Source organism: Amphibalanus amphitrite, unplaced genomic scaffold, assembly GCF_019059575.1.
Source record: "Amphibalanus amphitrite isolate SeventyFive unplaced genomic scaffold, NRLGWU_Aamphi_draft 000187F_arrow, whole genome shotgun sequence".
NCBI lineage: Eukaryota > Metazoa > Arthropoda > Thecostraca > Balanomorpha > Balanidae > Amphibalanus > Amphibalanus amphitrite.
Genome location: NW_024881682.1, coordinates 81,827 through 104,436, shown reverse-complemented (window position 1 = coordinate 104,436; position 22,610 = coordinate 81,827). Strand labels below are relative to the sequence as shown.

General features: G+C 51.4%; 1 protein-coding gene across 1 annotated transcript; it reads right to left on the bottom strand.

Moving 5' to 3' along the window:
* Positions 1–4,586: 4,586 nt before the first annotated feature.
* On the bottom strand, positions 4,587–6,287 carry LOC122384370 (piggyBac transposable element-derived protein 3-like). The gene has a single exon (XM_043371729.1). It carries the CDS (start codon positions 6,285–6,287, stop codon positions 4,587–4,589), a length of 1,701 nt encoding a protein of 566 aa, XP_043227664.1.
* Positions 6,288–22,610: the final 16,323 nt, after the last annotated feature.

Sequence of the window (22,610 nt, the reverse complement as noted above, 5' to 3'; positions counted from 1 at the left end):
GATTCCGGGCCAGATCGGCTGCACGCGGGGACACCGACAGCGCGGCAGCAGACAATTGGCGTTCCGTAGTGACTAGGATCTCGTGCACTGGCTCGCACGTTGTTTGGGCCTTCCTCCACACAGTTGCTATTCAACTCTAGATAACTTACCTTCAGTCCCAGATCTACGACCTTGCCGTACAGCGCCTTGTTCAGGTGGAAGTGGCAGGTCGTCATGTTCTTGGCCGGGAACGCTTTTTGCAGCGCGTTCATCGCTCCTCGCTCGAGGTCAGTAATAACATTGCCACCTTGTGCCGCTGGTGCGAGACGAAGCATGTTGTCCAGCGCAATCTGCATGGAGAAAAGAGTTGTTATTACCGATGCGAACTTCAAAGCCCATGGGCCGGACGTCTGGCTCAATTTTTGGCCCCTCGGGGCTGACGGCATGCCTGAGCTGACAAGACTCAGTGCCGAAACCAGCTAGTATAATGCGTTGAAGAGATAGCCTCGTTGGGCTCAATGCCGGGCTTGAGTGAGTGGGTGGGGGGAGGGGGTCAAAGCAGAAGGTAATTTAAAATGTCCAGGCAGTAGGTACACACGAGAGCTGAGCGCGATGGCGATCGCCGATCATCCACGCCCAGCTCGTTGAACCACATTGTACGAGTTCGCAATCTGGTCAAACGCCCTAGCCTGGTTAACAAGTAACAAGTAAATTGGCTTTAATACAAACGTATACGGAATAGTGACAGAAAAAAAAACAAACAAACAAAACGGGCACACTGACCTTACAGTGAGTGTGAGACGTTCCGCAGGCGGGATCGAAAGTCGGTAGTTTGTGTTTTGCCTCTCCAGCCTTGGGGTTAGAGCAACCAGAAGCTCATCAAATCTTTCTGGGACCATTCTGTTTGCGGAGTAGAACTCATCTGGATTTTCATGGTCTGCAATTGCCATCGCCTGATACTCTCCACGACACTGTCGTGCCAGAAGCGCCTCTCTCACCCGCACTGACCGAGAAGCTCTACGCCGACGCTCAGAAGTCCCAAAATTCCAAAATCGTTATCACCCATGATAAGTGAAGTCGAGCCGATCCGAGGCATTGCTTTGACATTCTCAGCTATTCCATGTTCCATGTTTGTGTTTCTTGGCGTAACGCGGTCTCAAATCCCCGCACCCCGCCTGTCCGTGATGAGTCGGTCCTTATACATACCTCTAGCTGAAAGACACCACAGTCAAAGACAACGCCAAGTTAATCAATGTATTCGTCCGTGACGTGGCGGCATGGGCGCGTCACGGACGGAGGCGGGCCGGATCGTAACCCGTCAAGGCGTGCGGTGGTGCGCCTCGTTGATGGCAATGCAGGCGCGCCAGACGTCCAGCCGGGGTCCTCGGATGTACCGCCGGTACCAACCTCCCTGCCACCGGCCGGATGCGCGGATCCCCTGGTCGGTAGCCCTGGCAGCGGCTGCGGTGGTCGACCCTGGGTCAGTCGGGACGTCGCGAAGCCGGCGACACTGGCGAGCTGGGTGCGGACCGCGGCATAGGCTGCATGCATGTTGTCTCCAGCAGCGGTCTCCGCTCGAGCAGCCGCTGCGGTTGTAGCGGAGGCACACCTCGTTTGGGGGAGCGGGTCGGCCCTGGCGCTGCTGTGTCGGTCCCGGGAGGCGGCTGTTGCAGTCACCGCATTCCCGACGAGGCCCGTGCTGTCGGGGAGGGAGGCGGCATGGTGGTCGAAATGGGTGCGTGCGCGCTCATCCAGTTCGCGAAGGGCACTTGTACCCAGAGAGTCGGCCCGGCTCTGAAGCCACAGCAGGTATGTGGTCCACTGGACCACATACCTGTCTCAGGTCTCAGGAAAGAAGTATGTACGGTAAGCGGCGATCTGTGGGACGGGGCCAACAGGATCCGGTAATCCTGCGAACCCTCCTGATGACGCGCTCCACATGGAGCCGCACGCGTGAGATTCTTTGCGATTCCTGTACCTCCTTCCGAGTCATCTGCTAATTTGCCCTTTGGTAAAATGAGGCGTCACGACCTTCACATTCATCACTGCGAATTCGTCTCGCTCTAAGCCCCCGTCTGCCGGAATAACATAGTAAGGATTTACGAGGTCCAGCAGCGGTCTGCCGAGCGTAATGGCTTTGTCCGTGGCACGGCCACCCCACACATCTGACAAAAAGGTAACAGCGCCACCTGGTGGTAAGCCCATGAGCACTTTCACTGTTCAATGATACATACTCCACATTTGAGTTTGGGCAGCCAGCGGCTTTGGTCTTTCAGCAAATATTTCAAAATAATTGACGATGACGCGCGTGCGCATGAGATCTCCATTGCAAGCACGAAAACAGTTCGGCATATTGGCTTCGGTGGCAGCTTTGGTTGGCCATTCGATAAGCTGACGACCAGCTGAAGCAAATGCGTGAGGAGCGTGTGTCTGGTCTCCACGCATTTGTCCTCCGCCAGCGGCTCTCGCAGGTCAAATGGCTAAGCACACAGCTTGACATAGCATCTTTACTGAACAAGGCCTTCACAACTGCACGTCCCTGGGCGTATCAAAGCGCTGTGCCACAAAACAGAGTTCGGTGTTAAGTCTGGCGGCAGCTCGCAAGACTTTGAAGGCAGTGGCGGCAGCGCACCCCAAGAATGACGCTGGCAGTCACACCAAGACTGCCGTCTGGCTGTGGAAAGACATCGTCTTGGTTGGCACACTAACTCCATCATCGATGCTCGCGCTCGAGCCGGCCAGATTCAGGTGTGCACCGTCCCAAAGACACAGTACACACGGTGGCTCGGATTGGACTGACAGTCTAGGTGAGAGTTTGCCAGGGTTTTAAGGAATCTAGATGGGACGCTGTTATGGTGGTACTGTCCGTCGGTGCATATGGCAGACAGCTTCTTCACCTCGGTCACACCGACTTTAGACATGGTGTCCAACCACTCCTTTGCCAACGAGATCCCGTCATGGGTGGTTACGACAGGAGCCCCGACGACCAAGCTCTGGAATAGAGCGTCCGCTGGTACCCCTGGGATGATCGTGATGATCCCGATGATGTCCACCATCCGGTGACTTACAGGTCACCTTGTCGGCGATTATTGCAACACATGGTGCTGCTTGGACATGACGGGCCACCGCACTCAGCACCACACGTCACAGAAAGCGTCTCGAAAACGCGGCATCAGCATTCCGGAGTGACATTTGTCGCCCATGTTCAATTGTTCAGTCCACTCATACTGGAGGACGATCAGTTTCTCGAACGGTACTTTTCGACGTGTTGAATGGTTCCACATTGTTGTCCAATGCGTCCAAATGCTCATCTATTTGTGATGATTGTGAGGACTGCACATGGCCCTCTCCCGCCATATCCCACTTCAGCAAATCAAACCAGCAATTGACTCGCATATAAGCATATCGCTTCTCCAGAACCGCAGCATCCGACTAGCAACTAGAAGCCTCTTCTTCCCCCTTTTGCCCTTCATGCTGTACAGGCTCATAAGCCTGTTCGTCATGAGGCGATTCAAGGCGCGTCGGATGAAGTCGCCCAAGCTCTGCCCACCTATCCCAGCTAGGTATAGCAACGCGCCCTGTTGGGGGGGGGGGGGGCTATTAGTACATCAATATTATATCAATGTTGTATCAATATTGACAACCATGTGGTATCGATCGATACCACATTGTTGTCAATATTAGCACACAACATTGAACATTAGAACTGGTTGAATCCAGGCTGATTGTCAACATTGAGGATCAACCGACTTTCGACATCGATCCAGCATTGATTTGTTGTTGATTTTGCGTTGGATTAGATTTTTTCATCGAGATTAGGTCGTATGTGGCTAACAGCTCGATATTAGTACGACCTTTACGTCGATGTTGATTCTACGTTGAATCACTGTAATTGTGCTACTAGGCGATGTCATTCTGTTAGCCACTTTCGACATTGATACGATGTTGAAGTTCGACATCGTATCAATATTGACAGGACAACATTGTACAACATTGTATCGATGTTGCTACAACATTGTCCCGATGTTGATACAAAATTGTCTCGATGTTGATGCAACGTTGTCTCAATGTTGATACAACGTTGTCTCGATGTTGGTACAACATTGTCTCGATGTTAACCCCCCAGTGCCCAGAGAAAAAAGTTTCCGATTCCAATGAAAATTCACATGTTTGCCCCCCTATACTAGTGTTGTAAACAGCCGAAGAAATTATCACTGTACCTTTTGTAGTTTTCGACGTATAGCACTGGACATAAATGTCCAGATGGGCATTACCATGTACAAAAATGGTGCTTTGCGGAAGATTAGATCAAACCACACCAGACCACTTAAGTCCTCTGTAAAAAAAAACTCCATTCAGCTAAAAAGCAAGTGTATTTCTAAAAACTCAACCAGAGTGTCAACTGTCAACATGCTCTCCTTGTCAACTTGCTCTCCATGCTCATGTTGTCAACACACCGGTGACATCCAGTCACTCCAGATTATCAATCAACGAATTTAAGATAAAGCAGCAAACTGAGACAAATCCCAAATTGGGGCCATCAGCACTGTCGCTGCTTGGCACGGGTATCGCCGGGCGTGGAAGCCAGTGGAAGCCTGAACATCTTTTCACTGGGCGACGCCATGGAAGCCGGCGAAGCAGTTGACGCACAGGAACACAGCACACTTCACGCACTTGGTTCCCACCTTCGCCGTGCAGCCTTCATTCCGGCAGGTCCCCCGTGACGGGGCCTTGATGATGATGTGTCCCATCCCGTCGAAGCGGATGGCCTCGGATCCTGGAGCCGCAAGGTTGCGGTTCATCATGGGCTTGCTCCCCCTGGCCCATCGTCGCAGGATGGTGCAGGCGTACTCGCGACGGAACTGGACATAAGTCATCGTGCCGCCAGCGCGGCAGTAAAGACGCCAGGCGTTGTGGACTGCCGTGTCCACAAGCCATGTGAAGATCGGCCACCACCACTTCTTGCCCTTGACGGCGATCCTGCAGTGGTTGACATTTTGATCCATCCTGTCAGTTCCGCCCATCATCTCGTTGTACTTCCCGACAACATGAGGGCGGTCAACTTCCACATGTCGCTTCTGCACACGGCTGTAACGGCGCACCTTGCCTGGGGGAACATCGCCGTAGCATGTCGAGGCCAGAGTGACGGGTGCATTGTCTTGCCACCTGACGAGAATCACGTTCCCGTCCCGACTGGTGACAGCCTGGTGCATGCCTCGTTCCTTCTTCCTAAACTCCTTCGTCGCACTGAGGCCAGTCGTGCCAGGGATGCGGTTCTCCCGGATCGTGCCTGTCACGTCGTATCCTCTCTTCGTCATCTCCTGCATCAGGGGGATGGACATGAAATAGTTGTCCACGAAGAACTGGAAGGGCAGCTCACGGAACTCCTGCTTCATGTGCTCCAGCAGATCGAGCACGGTGGCGCCGCTCTTTCCAACAAGCTGAACGTTGTCGTCAGTGTGCTCCGCGACTCCCCTTCGTTGATAGAAGTCGAACGCCAGGAGATATCCGTCTGGCGTGTTCTGTGCCCATGCCTTGAATCCGAAACGGATCGGTTTGTTCCGGATCGCCTGTTTCAGACCGTGTCGCCCAAAGTAGGCGATCATGGCCTCGTCGTGGGAGATAGTTTGCTGCGGAACAAAATGCTCCATATACTTGACCTGCAGGATTTTGATGAGCGGACGGAGCTTCCAGTAGCGGTCAGCAGGATCTTCCTCGCTGCAGAAGTGGAGGTTCCGCTTGATCGTGTCAAAGCGATTGCGCGTCATGGCTTGACATATGAGCTCATTGTGAGTGTCCGTAGCCTCTTGCCAGTAGAACCTGGTGTTCACTGCTGTCAGGTAGCTAGTGAGGACGAGGATGCCGATGAAGATGGCGATGTCTTCCCTGCTCAGCTGTGGATCTTGGCGTCCGTTTCGAAGAGCGTAGAGGGTGCTCTCCTTGATAGTGAGGTCGAAGATCTCCTCACCAAGGAAGAGTGTTACCAGTTCGTTTGGACTCATCCCCGAGAACTGGCTGAAGCTAGCCTCAGGGAAAAGCCTGGTAGGCTTTCCCGATGAAGGCGCTGGCTTCATCCACGTCACAGTGTGATGAGCTTGATGACGTTGCGCGGTAGGCTGGTGAGTGGTCTCAGTCCTTGAACTCCTGCGACGCTGAAGTTCAGCTTCAGACTTCAGGATGGGGGCAGAAAGATGGTCGGGGTCGCCCTCGCCTTCGTCCTCCGGTCCGGAGTAGCCGTCAGATACGTCACCTTCTGGAGGGATGAGGATGACGTCCGTTTCATCTCCGCTGGCATCTTCTTCAACCATGTCAAGGACATCATTCAGTGTCTCTGTCTTGTGTCTGAAACAGGAATGGAGCCATTGAAAGTGCTGTAACAAACAATACCAAATAAGCATTTGTGCAAGCCAGCTCTATTTTGTACACAGCAATGCCCACGTGGACAATTTTGTCCGTTTTTTTGCAATTTATTTTCTAATGATCATGCAACGCAACTGGGAGAACAAGCTAGTGCATCAAAACATGGGACAAAGTCTCCCAAACATGAATACACTGTTAATTTACCTGGCTAATACTCCAGCGCCATGACATCTTACCTTTCGTCATGTGACGTCATCGCGATTTGGGGTCTAAATCCAGCGAGCGACTTGGATGCTCGACGTGTCGCTCAAAACTGGACCGATAAGTTCGGAATCATTCTAAAACGTTTTGCTGGATCTTTCTCGACTTGTACCGGCCGCTCTTAAAAGATGGCTCCACTGTCGCACGCTGTGGGTCCCCTGCACTGCAGAGAGACACGGTTGGACAAAAATGTCCAGTTGGGCGTTCCTGGGTTAACCCAGGAACGCCCAACTGGACATGATGAGGATGAGGATACTACGTAATATCAACGTCGTATCAATGTCGTTTTCGATGTTGACACAACGTCGTTTTGATGTCGACACAACGTCGTTTCTATGTCGACACAATGTTGTCTCGATGTCAACACAACGTCGACACGATGTTGACTCATTGTTGGCCTACAATACTGTCTCGATGTTGTATTTATGTTGAGACCCAAGAGTACGACGGCAACATGTTCCAGCGTTACAGACAGTCAATATTCAGAATAAATGTATTTCTCGGATAAACACAGCCATGTCCGGGCAACTTCCCGTCACATTCGACACAGTACGTCCGACGTCGTCGCGTCGCGGCTGCCGCTCCGTCCAATCCAACTACATTGCAGTGGTGGTTTCGCCAGACGGCCCTCGCATCCTGCGTTCCTGTAACAAGGTAGAGATTCACATGTTACAATAATATACTGATTGAAGGGACAGAGGAAAAATATCTCATTAAAAAAATAATCTGAAAATAAGTATACGAATTTACAATCGCTAGATCTGCGTTGACGTCACAAATTTGGAGGGGGCATTAAAATGCATTATAGCCCATCTGAATCCAAAGTGCTGCAACTTTGAAATTAACTATCTCTGAATTGAAGATTTCTCGATGATGTGAGTGCCTAAAACTGTAAGTGTAGGCCAGAGAACCCAATTTAGAGGCTATCTCAACTCCAAACTAATGTTGAGGTGGGATGGTCAATTTAAGGTGGGATGGTCTCGCGTAACAGAACACCCACCTCACGTTTGCTCCCGCCAACTCTCATTGGCGCATCCCGCAAGAAGACTTGGGCCGCCTTCTCCACCTCCTGTTCGGTGGTCATCGGAAAGAGCCGCTGGCTTGCACCTGTAACACATATTGAAGCTAATGTTGAGATTCGCCTCCCACCGCCGTGCTCCAACACCAACAGGTCACCGGTGCTGATGTATTGGTCTCACACGCTCTGCACCACGCCGCTCCGTCGTCGGTCAGGGTCCACGCCTGACTGCCCGCCCGGCCGCCCGCTCCGCTGACCCGGGCTGGGTCGCTCGCCGGCCCGCCGCCAGGCGGCAGCACCGGACGGGGGCGGCGGCGGCGCGGCGGCCGGTCACCACGCGGATAGGGGAGAGTGGGGAGAAGTGGGACAAAAATTCAATACCAACTTTGAGCACCTGTACATACCCACACAGGCAAATTATATAGCTGCGAATGGTGTCATTGGAAAGAGCAAGTAATTCTCTACAAGACTTGTTATTGTGAGACTTTTATAATCCATAGAGTAACTAATATTTCATCATAAATAAAAAGTTGCAATGGTGGCGAAATGGGACAGGCACAGGAGAACTGGGACATGTGGGGTGGAGAAATAGGACATGCTGGGTAGAAATGGGACAAGGACCTGGGTTGCTCGCAAATGAATACAACAAATCTTAACTTTTCGTTTTACCTCGTCGTAAAAGCATATCCTGTCTAGTAACGGGGCCCTCCAGTTAAATGTGAGACCCTTCCTACCGATAACGGAGCCCCTCTTACCAGTAACGGCGCCCTTCCAGGTGATAACAGAGACTCTCTGGCCAGGTGTCGATCCTAGCAGTGCTGGCTCCCTTCTGGTCGATGCAATGCCTTGATCTTTTGAGGATTTCCCCATAGTATTAATCCTCCGAAATCCTAGTCTAGAGCAACAGTTGCTCTAATCGACTCAATTCCGGCCCATTCCCATATATGCTGGTGGTGATGTAAATAAAACACTATGGATACATATGGCATAAATAAAAATAATAAAATGTCTCCCATCAACAAGGATGTATGTAATTCCGGTTTATGAAGCGGTGCATATATTTAGTTGGATCCACACACAATATCACCGACGTGCCTTACCGATCCTCAAATGAGACAAACATGACACGTCCAAACAGAACGTTTGTATCTGTACTAGCCTAATGACACTGAATGACTAATCAAACGTAAGAACTAATAGACACTTCGTGTATGCACAGCCAAATTCGGCGAACAATGATGCTGTACTGTGTCAGACTGCCAGTCTGAGGGGTCACTTACAGGTCACGGCACAGGTCACACACATAGGTGACCTGCCCAGGATCGACATCCGTGCAAGGAACGCACGCCCACGCCTTACAGGATACACACTGAATCCACTCCTCGGCAGACCTGTCAAACCGCATGCCGCACACCAGGCATGTGACGTCACTGTCGGAGCCAGGACGCTCCTTGCTTTCTACGACTAGCTTCCTTGCAGCTTTGGCGGAACATTTGCCTTTCGGCTTCTTGGCATTTTTGCTCTCCATAACACACTTTAGGCGTTTCATTTCTGGTGTCGAGTTGGCGTGTCGAGCCACAATGGACGTTCCACTCTTCCGCTTTCCTTGACGTGCGGCGGCTTTCGGATATCCTCGGATCTGCTCTGGTGATGCTATTTTCCAGCTCAGCGACCCTGGCTCTGAGCCGACGAGCTTCGTGTCGCCGCCTCGCTGGCTGGACGGCCCTGGCTCCGAGCCGACGAGCTCCGTGTCGCCGCCTCGCTGGCTGGACGGCCCTGGCTCCGAGCCGACGAGCTCCGTGTCGCCGCCTCGCTGGCTGGACGGCCCTGGCTCCGAGCCGACGAGCTCCGTGTCGCCGCCTCGCTGGCTGGACGGCCCTGGCTCTGAGCCGACGAGCTCCGTGTCGCCGCCTCTCTGGCTGGACGGCCCTGGCTCCGAGCCGACGAGCTCCGTGTCGTCGCCTCGCTCGACGGATGGGTCTGGTCCGGCTTCTTCCGGAAAAGGATTGTCCGTCACCGCAGATGGAAGGAACGCTTCATCCGAGAAGATGCTCCTGTCTAGTGGCCAGATGCCGCACGCTTTAAATCCTGCAGTGATGTTGGTCGGCGTTGCCGCCTTCATCCAGGCCATTCCGATAAGATCCGCCATGTGATGGATGGTGATGTTCCTTCCCGGATTTTTAAGCATCCAGCCGTTCGCTGCGGAGTTGAAGTATGTCTTCAGCGGACCGTACACTGCCCTGTCCAGTGGCTGCAGTTTCTGGGATGTGTGCGGTGGCAGCGTGACTATATACACGCCGTTCTTCTTAGCGTGTTCCAGAGCCACGTAGCTGATATGGCTGACATGATTGTCCATTATAAGCACAGTGGGACTTTGCTTGGATGAGTGGCTGTACTTCACGAAGTGATCAAGAACGTGCGGAAAGTTCTCACTTGTCATCCAGCCTGACTGGTGGACAAGACCACAAGATCCTTCTGGTGCCCCAATCATCAGCGAGTCCCTCAAAGTCTTCCTGGGAAAGACGAAGACCGGAGGAAGTGCCTGGCCGCTGGCTGACACTATCCCCACCATCGTCACGAGCTCTCCACGCTCTTGGGACGTGACTTGGCCGACTTGCTTCGCGCCTCGCTGTGCCAAAACCCTCGGTGGTTTTTGGACGGTTGTACAGCCCGTTTCATCGAGATTGTAGATTTGATGTCCGTTTACCTTTGTCTCTTTAAGCACACCTTCCAGCGAGTTGAAGAAGCCATTGACGTTCTGCGGGTTGAAAGCTGCAGATCGAGCGAGACTCGTCGCTTCCGGAGTTCTCAAGGTGAGGTCAGGGTGACGTGACATGAAACCCTTCAGCCATTCTGCGCCCGCGGTCTTCGCACTTTTCCATTTTTCGGGGGCCAGGCTATTCTTCACTGCCAGCTCATAGGCCAGATCCCTCGTCTGTCGTGTTGTCAGACCATAGAACATGCCTGAACATTTTAACAGAAAGTTTTTCAGATCGCTCTCCTGTGCCGTATTGAATACCTGCGCGTGCGTATAGGCCGGTTCCATTCTTGCTTCAGTATCGTTCTGATACTTCACCACATACCTGGCCAGGGTTGACTTTGAAATGTCAAAATCTTCTGCTACCTTTCGAATGGACTTCTCACCATCGACGACCCGCTTTACAGCATGCTCCATGACTCTCCCTGGAGTCAACCCTATAAGGGATTTCCTGGCATACTGTCTGGGCATCCTCAGAGGCAGGTAGGTAGATAAGGAGCGCGATGGGCAACTGAAAAGGACAGAAGGGATTTGGAAGAGTCATGAACAAGGAAATGATAAAGAAACGGCCACCCTTTCAAAATATAATTCAGTAAGGTAGGTACGGTAACCTATATGCTTGATCAAGTATCAGTTTTGCAATTCCTTTTGGCCCCTCCTTGGAGATTTTCTGGATCCGTTCCTAACTGCACTATACCTATCCTACAAACACTGAAAGGGGATTTATAAATCGGCAGGGGAGAACTGGGACAGAGGGGGGAGACCTGGGACACCTTGTCCCAGTTCTCCCCTGGCGACCATTGTTGATGAACAAACATGTCAATGCAATTTCAAGCAACACGTCGGCTTCAAGCATTGGCATGCATCAGAACATTTCCTAATGATCGCAAATATTGGTTAAAAGAAATGATTGGGTCGTTACATTGCTTGCGTTTGTACTCAAGAAACCAGTAAAAAACGCAACTTTTCAGGAGCACTCACGTATCGTCGGGATGGCGCGGCAGAAGAGGAAGTTGTTGACATAGTGGTGAAGATAACCCATCGTAATGCGTAAAAATGGAAAAATAAATTAAATCGGCTGCCTCTTCTCTAAATGACAGACCCTGTCCCACTTCTCCTGTGTCCCAGTTCTCCCCACTCTCCCCTACATATTTATACGAAATCCCGACACTAATGATGTGGGGCAAGTAGCTGTTGTTCATTTCGACGCAACCACGGTAGACATTCTCGCGTTATGAAGTAGAAGAACCTACATACTCAGCTTACGAGCAAATTAATTCTATTGCAGACTGAACTTTCAAGTCATAGAAAAGTGCGCTTTATTCATTTAACACGTACCGATTAAGCAAGCGTATAACTGCAGCGCCTGCAGCCTACGCTTTCCTTTCTTCCCCTTCATGCTGAAGATGCTCATCAGCTGGTTTGTCAGCACCCTGCTTAGCGCTCGCCGCTCGGCGGACAAACTCTCCCACGGTTTTGCCACCGATTCCGGACAGGTAGCGAATCTGTCGATGAATGGTAAAGGTTAACTTTCGTTTCACGCATTGCAAGCTTATTCCTTAATGCAGGGCTGCGGAATTGGTAGGGGTCGACGCCTGTGCGCGGAAGCAGTCAGCGCCTGAAACCTCTCCCTGGCGGTAAACATTTGCAGGCGTGTGCCATGACCTACACCGGGGATAACAGTTCCCGTCGCGTGGCCTGGCGCCGACTTAATAGCAATGAGACGCCCTATGTGAGCCGCCGGAGCTTCGACCTTCGATTTCGACACAATGTTGTCTCGATGTCAACACAACGTCGACACGATGTTGACTCATTGTTGGCCTACAATACTGTCTCGATGTTGTATTTATGTTGAGACCCAAGAGTACGACGGCAACATGTTCCAGCGTTACAGACAGTCAATATTCAGAATAAATGTATTTCTCGGATAAACACAGCCATGTCCGGGCAACTTCCCGTCACATTCGACACAGTACGTCCGACGTCGTCGCGTCGCGGCTGCCGCTCCGTCCAATCCAACTACATTGCAGTGGTGGTTTCGCCAGACGGCCCTCGCATCCTGCGTTCCTGTAACAAGGTAGAGATTCACATGTTACAATAATATATTGATTGAAGGGACAGAGGAAAAATATCTCATTTAAAAAAATATAGAAATAAATATACGAATTTACAATCGCTAGATCTGCGTTGACGTCACAAATTTAGAGGGGGCATTAAAATGCATTAAAGCCCATCTGAATCCAAAGTGCTGCAACTTTGAAATTAACTATCTCTGAATTGAAGATTTCTCGATGATGTGAGTGCCTTAAACTGTAAGTGTAGGCCAGAGACCCCAATTTAGAGGCTATCTCAACTCAAAACTAATGTTGAGGTGGGATGGTCACTTTAAGGTGGGATGTTCTCGCGTAACAGAACACCCATCTCACTCCCGTAACAGAACACCCACCTCACGTTTGATCCCGGAAACTCTCATTGGCGCATCCCGCAAGAAGACTTGGGTCGCCTTCTTCACCTCCTGTTCCGTGGTCCTCGGAAAGAGCCGCTGGCTTGCACCTGTTACACATATTGAAGCTAATGATGTGAAGCAAGTAGCTGTTGTTCATTTCGACGCAACCACAGTAGACATTCTCGCGTTATGAAGTAGAAGTACATACTCAGCTTACGAGCAAGTGAATTCTATTGCACACTGAACTTTCAAGTCATAGAAAAGTGCACTTTATTCATTCAACACTTACCGACCAAGCAAGCGTATAACTGCAGCGCCTGCAGTCTACGCTTTTCTTTTTCCCCTTCATGCTGAAGGTGCTCATCAGCTGGTTTGTCAGCACCCTGCTTAGCGCTCGGCGGACAAACTCTCCCACGGTTTTGCCACCGATTCCGGACAGGTAGCGAATCTGTCGATGAATGGTAAAGGCTAACTTTCGTTTCACGCATTGCAAGCTTATTCCTTAATGCAGTGCTGCGGAATTGGTAGGGGTCGACGCCTGTGCGCGGGAGCAGTCAGCGCCTGAAACCTCTCCCTGGCGGTAAAAATTTGCAGGCGTGTGCCATGACTTACACCAGGGATAACAGTTCCCGTCGCGTGGCCTGGCGCCGACTTAATAGTGTTACGTTGGATCCCGTTGGGTGAGAAACCAGTTGAAGAACGATATGAGGTGTATTGCGACCCCGGGAATATCAACTGCGGAACAAATATAAATGCGAAACAAATTCTTAGCTGTCACACGTTGTCCAGTACAATACTCACTAGTCCGCTGGGCGCCCCGAGGCAGTGCAGCGCGGGTGGAGACAAACACTCCGCTCGGTCACCGAGGCAGAGCGGCGCAAGCCCCGCGAGAGCCACTCAGCTCGGTCGCCCGAGGCTGGGTGGTACGAGCCACGCGGCAGGCACTCAGCTCGGCGCTCAGAGGCAAAGTGTCCGCGGTCGTACTGGACTCGGTACCCGAGGCCCAGAGCGAGCCGCCCGGCCGCGCTCCCCGCACACGACTGCCCAGCCGCCGCGGCGCGCGACCCGAGGTCGACCACGGCCGGTCACGTGACCGGTTTAGAGCGGCGGAATTAGACCTGGCGGATTGCGGCGCGGCAACATAACCGAATACAGAATGCACCGAACACAGGTTTAACTAGGACAACACATTGTGCTGCATTAACATGTGTTCACTAAAAATTGAGACAAAGTTTAGCGGACTGTATCTTTAGTAAAACTGTACCGATTGGAACAAACGAGGCATTATTGTAAAGCGCATTGCACCTGCTGCAAGCTATAGAGCGTCAACAAATTTGCCTGATCCCCATATGTCTCTTTTTGGACATTTGCTTGGAAGTGTTTTCACGTGCCCTGGCGCCAGTGGGCCGTGAATTTGGCCAGTTCATGGCGGTAACGAACAACCAATTGATATTTTCTATGAAATTTAAGGACACTAACATACGTTATAGCCTTCGGCAAAACACATTTAATACTCATTTCTTAAATTTCAGGCATGGCAAACGGCTTATTGGGCCTCGTTCCAAGTGGAATTTTTACATCGGCCGGGGTCCTCAAGGCGCCCCTTGGTTAGTGTGCTGGCGCGAGGTCGGACCAGAAGACAACCTTCTGGTTACATATGTTGTTCTGCATGAACTTCCAGTACTAAATAATACACTTGGCTCCGAAAATATCATATTATATAGGACCAGCCTGGATGAATGAAGTCGAATTGTTGATATGCTTTGAAAAGACACATACACCATAGCATCCAGCGTTAGCTTGCATACTGACACTTAAATGGACGTTAGCTCTTGTGTCATCGATAGCATCACTACAGAACACTCCATTGTCTAGTTAATTGTCGCCCTTTAACTAAAAACATAACCTTTCTTCCTTAAATAGTTCGACTTTTTTCTGAATTTTTTTGGCCCTTTCTTGACCATTGCATATTTACGTCTATTGCCTAATGCTGTTCCTGGTCGCTTCGAGAAATCATTTACGCCGTTTGTTACTCAGCCTAGCCTCAGGTGTGTTATACCTTCTTCGTGTTGGTACAGCTGATACCTTACTGATCTGCAGCATTGCGCCGTGAGGTGCCAAAAAGCCCCTCCACGTGCGTTTTCGGGGCCCCGACCTTTCCTCAGGTCAATATCTTCACAATAACACCACTTCAGCTTTTCGGACTCCCACACCCACATAGAACTTTCTTTCCACCTTGCGGTATGTAACTAAGTTCGACATTATAAGTTTTCATTAGGTATTTGTACGTCCGAGACTCTCCCATTGACGCACTATTTTGGGAAAGCCTGCCAATGGGCTTCCGGTGGTCCTTATTTAAAGCGACCTCCTACGCGACTGCTTTGATTATATCCGTGAGATTTTATGCTCGATATGATGAGAAATGTTCGTTTTATCTCTATGGTAAGTTGCATCGAAATAGCTTGCTTCGCTTTTGGTGTGCAGTTATTCAAAGTTTGTGTCAATTTTTAGTGAACACCCTATACTTACATTAATGCAACACAACAATAGCAGTGAGACGGCCTATGTGAGCCGCCGGAGCTTCGACCTCTGCAGCGCATAAGTCATCGTTGCAGCGTTCACGATGATCCCCAGTATCTCGATGCTAGTGGCATGGATGAGAGATATATGGATGCGAGTCTCGGCGTTGCACTATGGTTGGAAACGGCCTCACGGATGGCCGCGGGCAATTTCGGAAGATATGTATATTTGGGGTGTCATTCTGTTGGAAATTGATGAAATGTTTTGAATTGGGCAGAAAAAATTATTTAGTTGCGCATTTAGTCTCCATTATCGTACGTGGAATCGGGAGTTTCTGATAGTGACTTTTTTGGTGCGCCGTCAAAGGTTTAAACAACCGCGCTGGTGATAGCATGTGGAGTACCTCCATGGCGTTGTAAAACTAGATTATTATATATCAAAATAATCCTTGTTAAGTTGGCTATCGAGTGGAGTGACTCTTTTTCCCATGCGTGTTCAAAATCAGGAACGGCATTGCATTCTGTTTGCAGTGTCACCACAGCAATATTTGCAAAATTACGTTTATGTTTCATTGGACATACAAAAAGTTCTCCATCGACCTCCATTGAGCTTTTTGGCAGAATAAATCTCTGTTCAATTCTGCGTAAGGGGAACGTAAAAGCAGACTGCGCACTTGTGCGCAAAATCGTCCGTGAAGCTTCATCTCCCGAGGCGTACCTACCCGTCGCTTCGTTAGCACCAGGTCGGCTCGTCAGTCTTGCAATCGCTTATCCTTATAAATGATGGTAAGAAGCAGGGTTGCGGAGTCGTGGTGGCGCCAAATCCGACTCCGACTACGACTCCGACTCCTGACTCGTTGCCATGACTCCGGCCGACTCTGTCTCCGACTCCGGACCCCTGCCAGTGTTTCGGAGTCGTGATGGAGCTGTTCCGATTCGGACCGACTCCGACTTCCACTGCGGGCTCCTGACCGACCCCGACTCCGACTCCGACTCCTGGCTCGTTGCCACGACTCTGGGCGACTCTGACTCCGACTCCGACTCTGACTCCGACTCTGACTTCGACTCCGCAACCCTCGTAAGAAGTAACTGCTCGCCCCTACACCTGGAGTATGGATATCGTGCAAACGTGTATGGATATCCTGGAGTATGGATATGGATATCCACCGACAGAGCAGACATACAGACATGCTGTAAACGCCATTACACTGCCAATACCATGGCAAATCAAATGGCTATCTATGGTTTTTGATCATCGTTCTACATTTTCCAAAATCTTGAACTGAATGTTGGCAATTTCTCGTGACTACTTCACGACCATGATGCATGCATTTCTGAAATTGATCTTTTTTCAACCAGCCACGTACTCGTATGATAAAATGAATGTCACCATCGTGTTCTACGCCCAAAAGTACCCATAAAACATGTGTCATGCATGGGCTGCGAATAGGTACCAGTTTTAATTTTCGGGGTAATGTGCTTACCTGATTGACCTGACTTTGACCCTGGCCAGTGGCCTATGTTTGACTGACCCCTACATTGATCTGACACTCTTTTAGCACTTATATGAAGGGTTGTGACAGTTGTGACAGTTGTGACAGATTGTTTAGGACCAACTGATGACTGACTTTATTTAGGACCAACTGATGACGATATAATCGAAACGCGAAACGCGAGGCACCGATCGCGAGGTTCTAAAGTCCATGCTACTGAAAGCCCGATTTCAAGTGTTTGACCTGACCTTGACCCGACCTGTGACCTCGAAATTCAACTTTAAAGTATTCATGTGAATCGTCTCGTCGCGTTCTTCTTTCGTTTGCCGCGCCTCGTGCGTTTCGCTGCGCCTATTTGTTCGCGAGTTATCGGCTGGGGGCGTTGAACGCCCCCCCCCCCAGCAAACGGCGGATGGGGAAATACCCAAGCAACTGCCGGGTTAATCTGACGCATGTTTTGTCATTTGATCGTCATTTTATTTCTTACTTTTTTGCCCAATCTAAAAAAATCATAAATACTCTTTCTCCAAATTTTTGACCCTTTATGACCAATAGTAAGACACTGTGCGTCACTACGTTGATATTTCTCGCCCTAAAGCATAACAACAATATCCATTCAGTAATAGCAGTATTCAAAACATGTTCAAAATGCCTCGCGATATCGATAACATAACGAAAGACATAGGCGACTTATAACTTACTTGCAATGATGACGTCACACACGCGTGACGTGACGTGACCTCGTCATTTCTGAGTTACTGTATGATGCACGAAAGACACTGGTATACCTATGCAAAGTTTCATCGCAGTCGGTCTACGCATTAACAAGTTATGGGCAAAACATTTTTTCGCGTTGACCCCCGGCCATCCGTGAGGCCGTTTCCAACCATAGTGCGTTGGCCCCTTTGATGTCAGCGACCAGCGCGGCCACCTAGCGGCCAACAGATGAACTAAACCTAGCCACGACGCGCGGTGGGCCGCAGTGTAAAGCGTAATGACGGGGATATGTTCCGCGAATATTTTTAGGCGTTTTGGGTTGAAAAATGTTACAACATGGCACAAGTGATGCCCATATCTGTTTTCTGATCATTTACAAACCAAGTCCCAGTATAATACGGACGGGAGTCGGAAGAGGAATTGGGTGGGCTTGGCTTGCATGCTCCCCCTCACCCGCCACTCAAAATCTGCAGTGGGCACAGAAAGCCCGAAAAGACGTTCAGTGATTGATCATGATCAATTAGTTTGTTCATTGTATCCTTTGACGATAATACACTTACGATACGCCAGTCAGCCCAGTCATTTGGACACGAGATTCGTCTGTCCGTCCGCGGAGAGCGCGCCTCACGCACCCACACACAGACACAAACGGCCCGAGCTCAGCCCACGCGCAGGACGGCGGACGCCCGATCCAGTGTGGAGTCCATACCGGTCCACGATCGTGCCACTCGGTTGCAGATGGTTCGCGAGACCGTCGCTGGGGCCTGGCGGAGTCCCGAATACAGCCACTGGAGCCGCGAGGCGCCGCAGTGCAGCCCAGCAACACGGGAGCGGTGCAGCACAGGGAAACTGGAGCGGCTGGCTCCCGTTTCATCTCTAATCACTGTCATCTCGCCCGCACACGGCGACTCTCGACGGCAGCGCGCATCACCCCATTACGCCGCACATCAGCCCAAGACGCCGCACCCCGACCGATGACGTCAGAAATCATCCCATGACACACCACACACGTGGGGACTGACAGCGGAGGTCGAACCGCCAGCGACACCCTCAGTACACTCGCATCTACATATACACAAGCATACACGCGCGCGCACACGTGTCAGCCTGCCGTCACGCTATATAGTATACACACATTTAGACACATGCAAAAAAACTTTCGACATCGAGCTTGCACAACCATCACTGCAAGAGCGACTGTTCAGCCTAGTGAAATGAAAATGAGATCATTGAAAAGGATGGCACAGCCCTGCTCGTCACCCCACTATCTGACTACGCTCGAGATGTGACTTTGAGCAGCTTCCTGTTTTGTTTCTGCGCAGGCGCTCGCCCAGAGGATCCCTGTTTGCAGAGCCTGTACAGGTTCAGGCGAATGAAAAGGGTGATCATGAAAACCAATGCATTCTTATCGCACAGCAAGGCCAATAGATCTAGCGCCGGCTGCGAAGTCATGACACGGTTTAAGATTACCGACAGCATTCCCGACTTTGTGAATAGAGCCGGCCACAGGACTTGGGTAGCGCGGTAAGCGTACGAGACAATCTCGTAAAAGCCCTGTGTGGGCTTTACCAGGCTTCCGGCGTCTTCTTCTGATGCACCGGTAAAGCTTTTCAGTCCACACATCATCTCCCGTTCAAAACACACCAAAGGATCGGGTTTTGCGAGCACAGCAGAGCACTGAACACAGGCATGTTTCTCCGCACCACGTCGCAACACCCAGCCGCCGACGTACGTCAAAATGTTCGACATCGTTATCTCTCATCCATGCTAGTGGTCGGGGGCGTGCACTTCCCCGGCTGCAAGGGCACACCCACGGTCTCGCACAGGTGCTCGCACAACTTAGGTATGTGGGGGCCATGGCAGCAGGGGGGAGGGGGCGGTTCGACCCCGAAGAAATCGTCCAAATAGTTGAGCACTGCTGGGTTATTGTGGCGGCCCGCAGAGCGTCTCGTAGTAGCGTCGCAAAATCTTTGAATATATGTGAGGAGGAGCGGCAGCGAAACGGAAGCGCTACTTGGTACCAACGCCGGCCCGCCCAGCAGTCTAGCAGAAGCCGAGGGCGTGCCATGGATTGGGCCGAACGGGTATAAGCTTAAATGCGGCTTTGATATCCGCCTTGAACAACTGTGTCCCAGCTCCGCCGTTTGCAAAAATGAGGCCCGCCAGCTCGTCGAGATCCATGTATTGCACCGCGCAATCTTCTGGAGTAATTGTGCCATTGTGTTTTATCCGCGCACTCAGCGGATTCACGCGAAAGTTCGGCAGCGGCGGGGCCCGAAATGGTCCCCGCGCGACACCCGTCGCCACCTCGCTGCAAATGGCGGCGGTAAAGGCTCGAATGCGTCGCTCAGTGCGCCAAAAGAAGTTGGGCGCTATGCAATACGAACTGCTTTCTTATGGGTGGATTGTGCCCTTTCCTTGCTTTACGTCTTTTCAGATGCGGTTATTTTCGTGTCGCTTTTTTATCTTTCCGTGTTCGTGTAGCATTGTGGCTTGCATTGGCGCCGAAACGATTTTCTTACTCGTTTTAGGTACCAAATTTGATTTACTTTACTTACAGTGTCATCCTCAGTCAGCTGCCTCCTCAGTGCTTCCGGCAGCATCTGCAGAATTGCCAGGCTGCGGGGCCAGTGCAAAACCGCCCCGGAAAACCTTGAGCATGTTGCTTGCACTATCGGTCACCAGCACGAGCACCTTGCCCGCCAGTCCAAACTCGTCGATGACCTCCTCGAATGACGCCAATATATGTTCAGCCGTATGGCGGTTCGGGAATCGTCTGAGAACAAAGTAAATATGACACAAACTTGAAATGAACTTTAAGTTGCCAAAAGAGGAGAGCAACTTTTTTTTTCTTTTGACCTGCATCACACCACCCCCTAAGGTTGGACGACACCTCCTCCCTTGACGCCATAAAACCAGGACGCCACCAGAGGCGGCGGCACGGCACCACGCACCGGCAAGCTGGTGTACACATCAGCACGCCAGCGAGGGAGCCAGCCGCCACTCCGTGCGACAGTCAAAAGGAGCTTACAGGATTGTGGTGAGAGGGGGAGGGGGCAGGGAGTAGGGATAGGGGTTCTTTGAAGATGTGGGATACAAGAAGAGGATCATAGCTGAGACCCGAGGGGGCGCAACTCCCCTTTCACTGGCCGGGACGGACCAGTGCTGCTGCGGGGGACAAATGATTTACACCGGACAGACGTACATGATGCCTTTGGCTCGGCATTGGAACCGACCGAATGAGTACACGATTTGTGCCTGTGGTCGCAAGTGGGTGAGCGATTAGGAGGCGAGACGCAGGCTGAGATCGGAGGGAGTTCACTGTTCCGCTTCCTGAATATTTTGGACTCGGTACAGAAGGATGGCGCTCCACACTTGCTTCTATGGCTCATCGGTCATCGGTGAACTGCGCGATCGAGAGGCTGAGCTCCCTGGTTTGCTGGAAGGTCAGTCTCGCTAGACTTTCGATTGTGATTATGATTTACACGTGCTGACAAAGTGTATTGATCACTGTGCATGCGGCCGAAGCCCATTCTCATATTGACGACGAATAGGGTGGTGGCCGTGAGCGGACGGGGTACCGCTGCCCTAGTGGCGGGTCGAACTTGGTGACCTTTGCTTGGTGTACGGGCGGATGTTGAGCGTACATACACATTCATACAGTTTCACCCAAACGACTTCACAAAACTCACAGCCATTCACTTTGCATTGATAATGAATTGTTACCCAATGGTGGAACGTGCTTTGTGAATTGAATTGTTCATGAACTGAATTGACCCAAGCTACCACCACTATTTCTGCACGCGGGCGTCGGTAGAGACACGCCAAGGATTTTACACCGTGCTCAATGTATATGGCCCATTGTATTCCATTTACAGTTGTCGATCCCGAGCCGTTTAAGGTCCCAGTCGGGGAGCGCTGTCAGGGCCGCGCTCCACCCTCTGTGGCCGACCACCGTATAGAGTTGTAGCCTATCCGACAGGAATTGGCGATCAAGGCGATCTGTCGGAGGGCGTTCCACTGCCAGCAGGAGGGTCCTGAGTTCTTCTCGGTCCCTTTTTGAGTAATTAGCGTTGACGAGGCGCTGTTCGGTCAGGTAGTCGATCCACTGGTGATGGAGAGCCGGCAGCGTATCTTCCGCCGGTAGAGCTGCCACGTGTTCCGGTGCCACGGGCCCTGGAGGGGCCGGCTCCGCAGGTGGCGGTGCCGACATGGGCCCAGGGGTATCCGGAGACACTTGTGGTTGCGACGGTGAAGGCTGCTGGCGGAGTAAGGACGCCACCTGTTGGGCGGCAAGGTTGATCTGCGATGTGGTGAGATTAACCGTTTCCTCGTCGCTATCCAGGTTGTCCGTGGTTTCCTGGAAGAGGGAGCGCCGCGTTACTGAGGCCGATCGCTCCGTCTGATCGGCCGGCGCTGCTTGAAGGGGCTGGGCTTGCCTTTGTGGGGTGGCCCCAGGTCGTTTTGACGGTGCCACCCTCTGAACGTCGTGTCCAGCTCAGGAGAGCCGCCTTCCTTTCTGACGAACGTCGCCTGACGTGTGGCTTCTGGCGCCAGTTGGGTCAGCCCAGTCAGCGCCCAGCCGAACGTGGCTCGAACGGCTATCGGGTGGCCGCACTGTCCCACTCTCACGTTGTGCACGTCGTGCTGTATGATGGCTTCGATTATGATGGCTGGTGCTAATATGATTATGATGGCGATTATGATTATGATGGCTTCGAATATGATGGCTCCTAGGAGGAGCTCCCCGTCTAGGGGTCTGGAATGTCAAAATGTTTAAGATGTATCATTTTGAGCTGTTGTTCACTCGCGATGGGTTGCCCTCAGTTCGGGATACTACCAGGCTTCCGGAACCGTGATTTTACTATGGTCGCCGGTGGCCGAGATTTGAAGAGAGACATTCCCTGCTGCTTGTTCTTTACTGTCGCCGTCAACGGCTCGCAGGCGCAGTTGTGTTTGAATTTTGTCTTTAATGTCTCTTCCCATAAAGGAGTCTGAAAAACTATTATGTCTCTGAGCCGGGGTGGTGGAGTTCAAAAGTGTGATTTGGGGGGGGGGG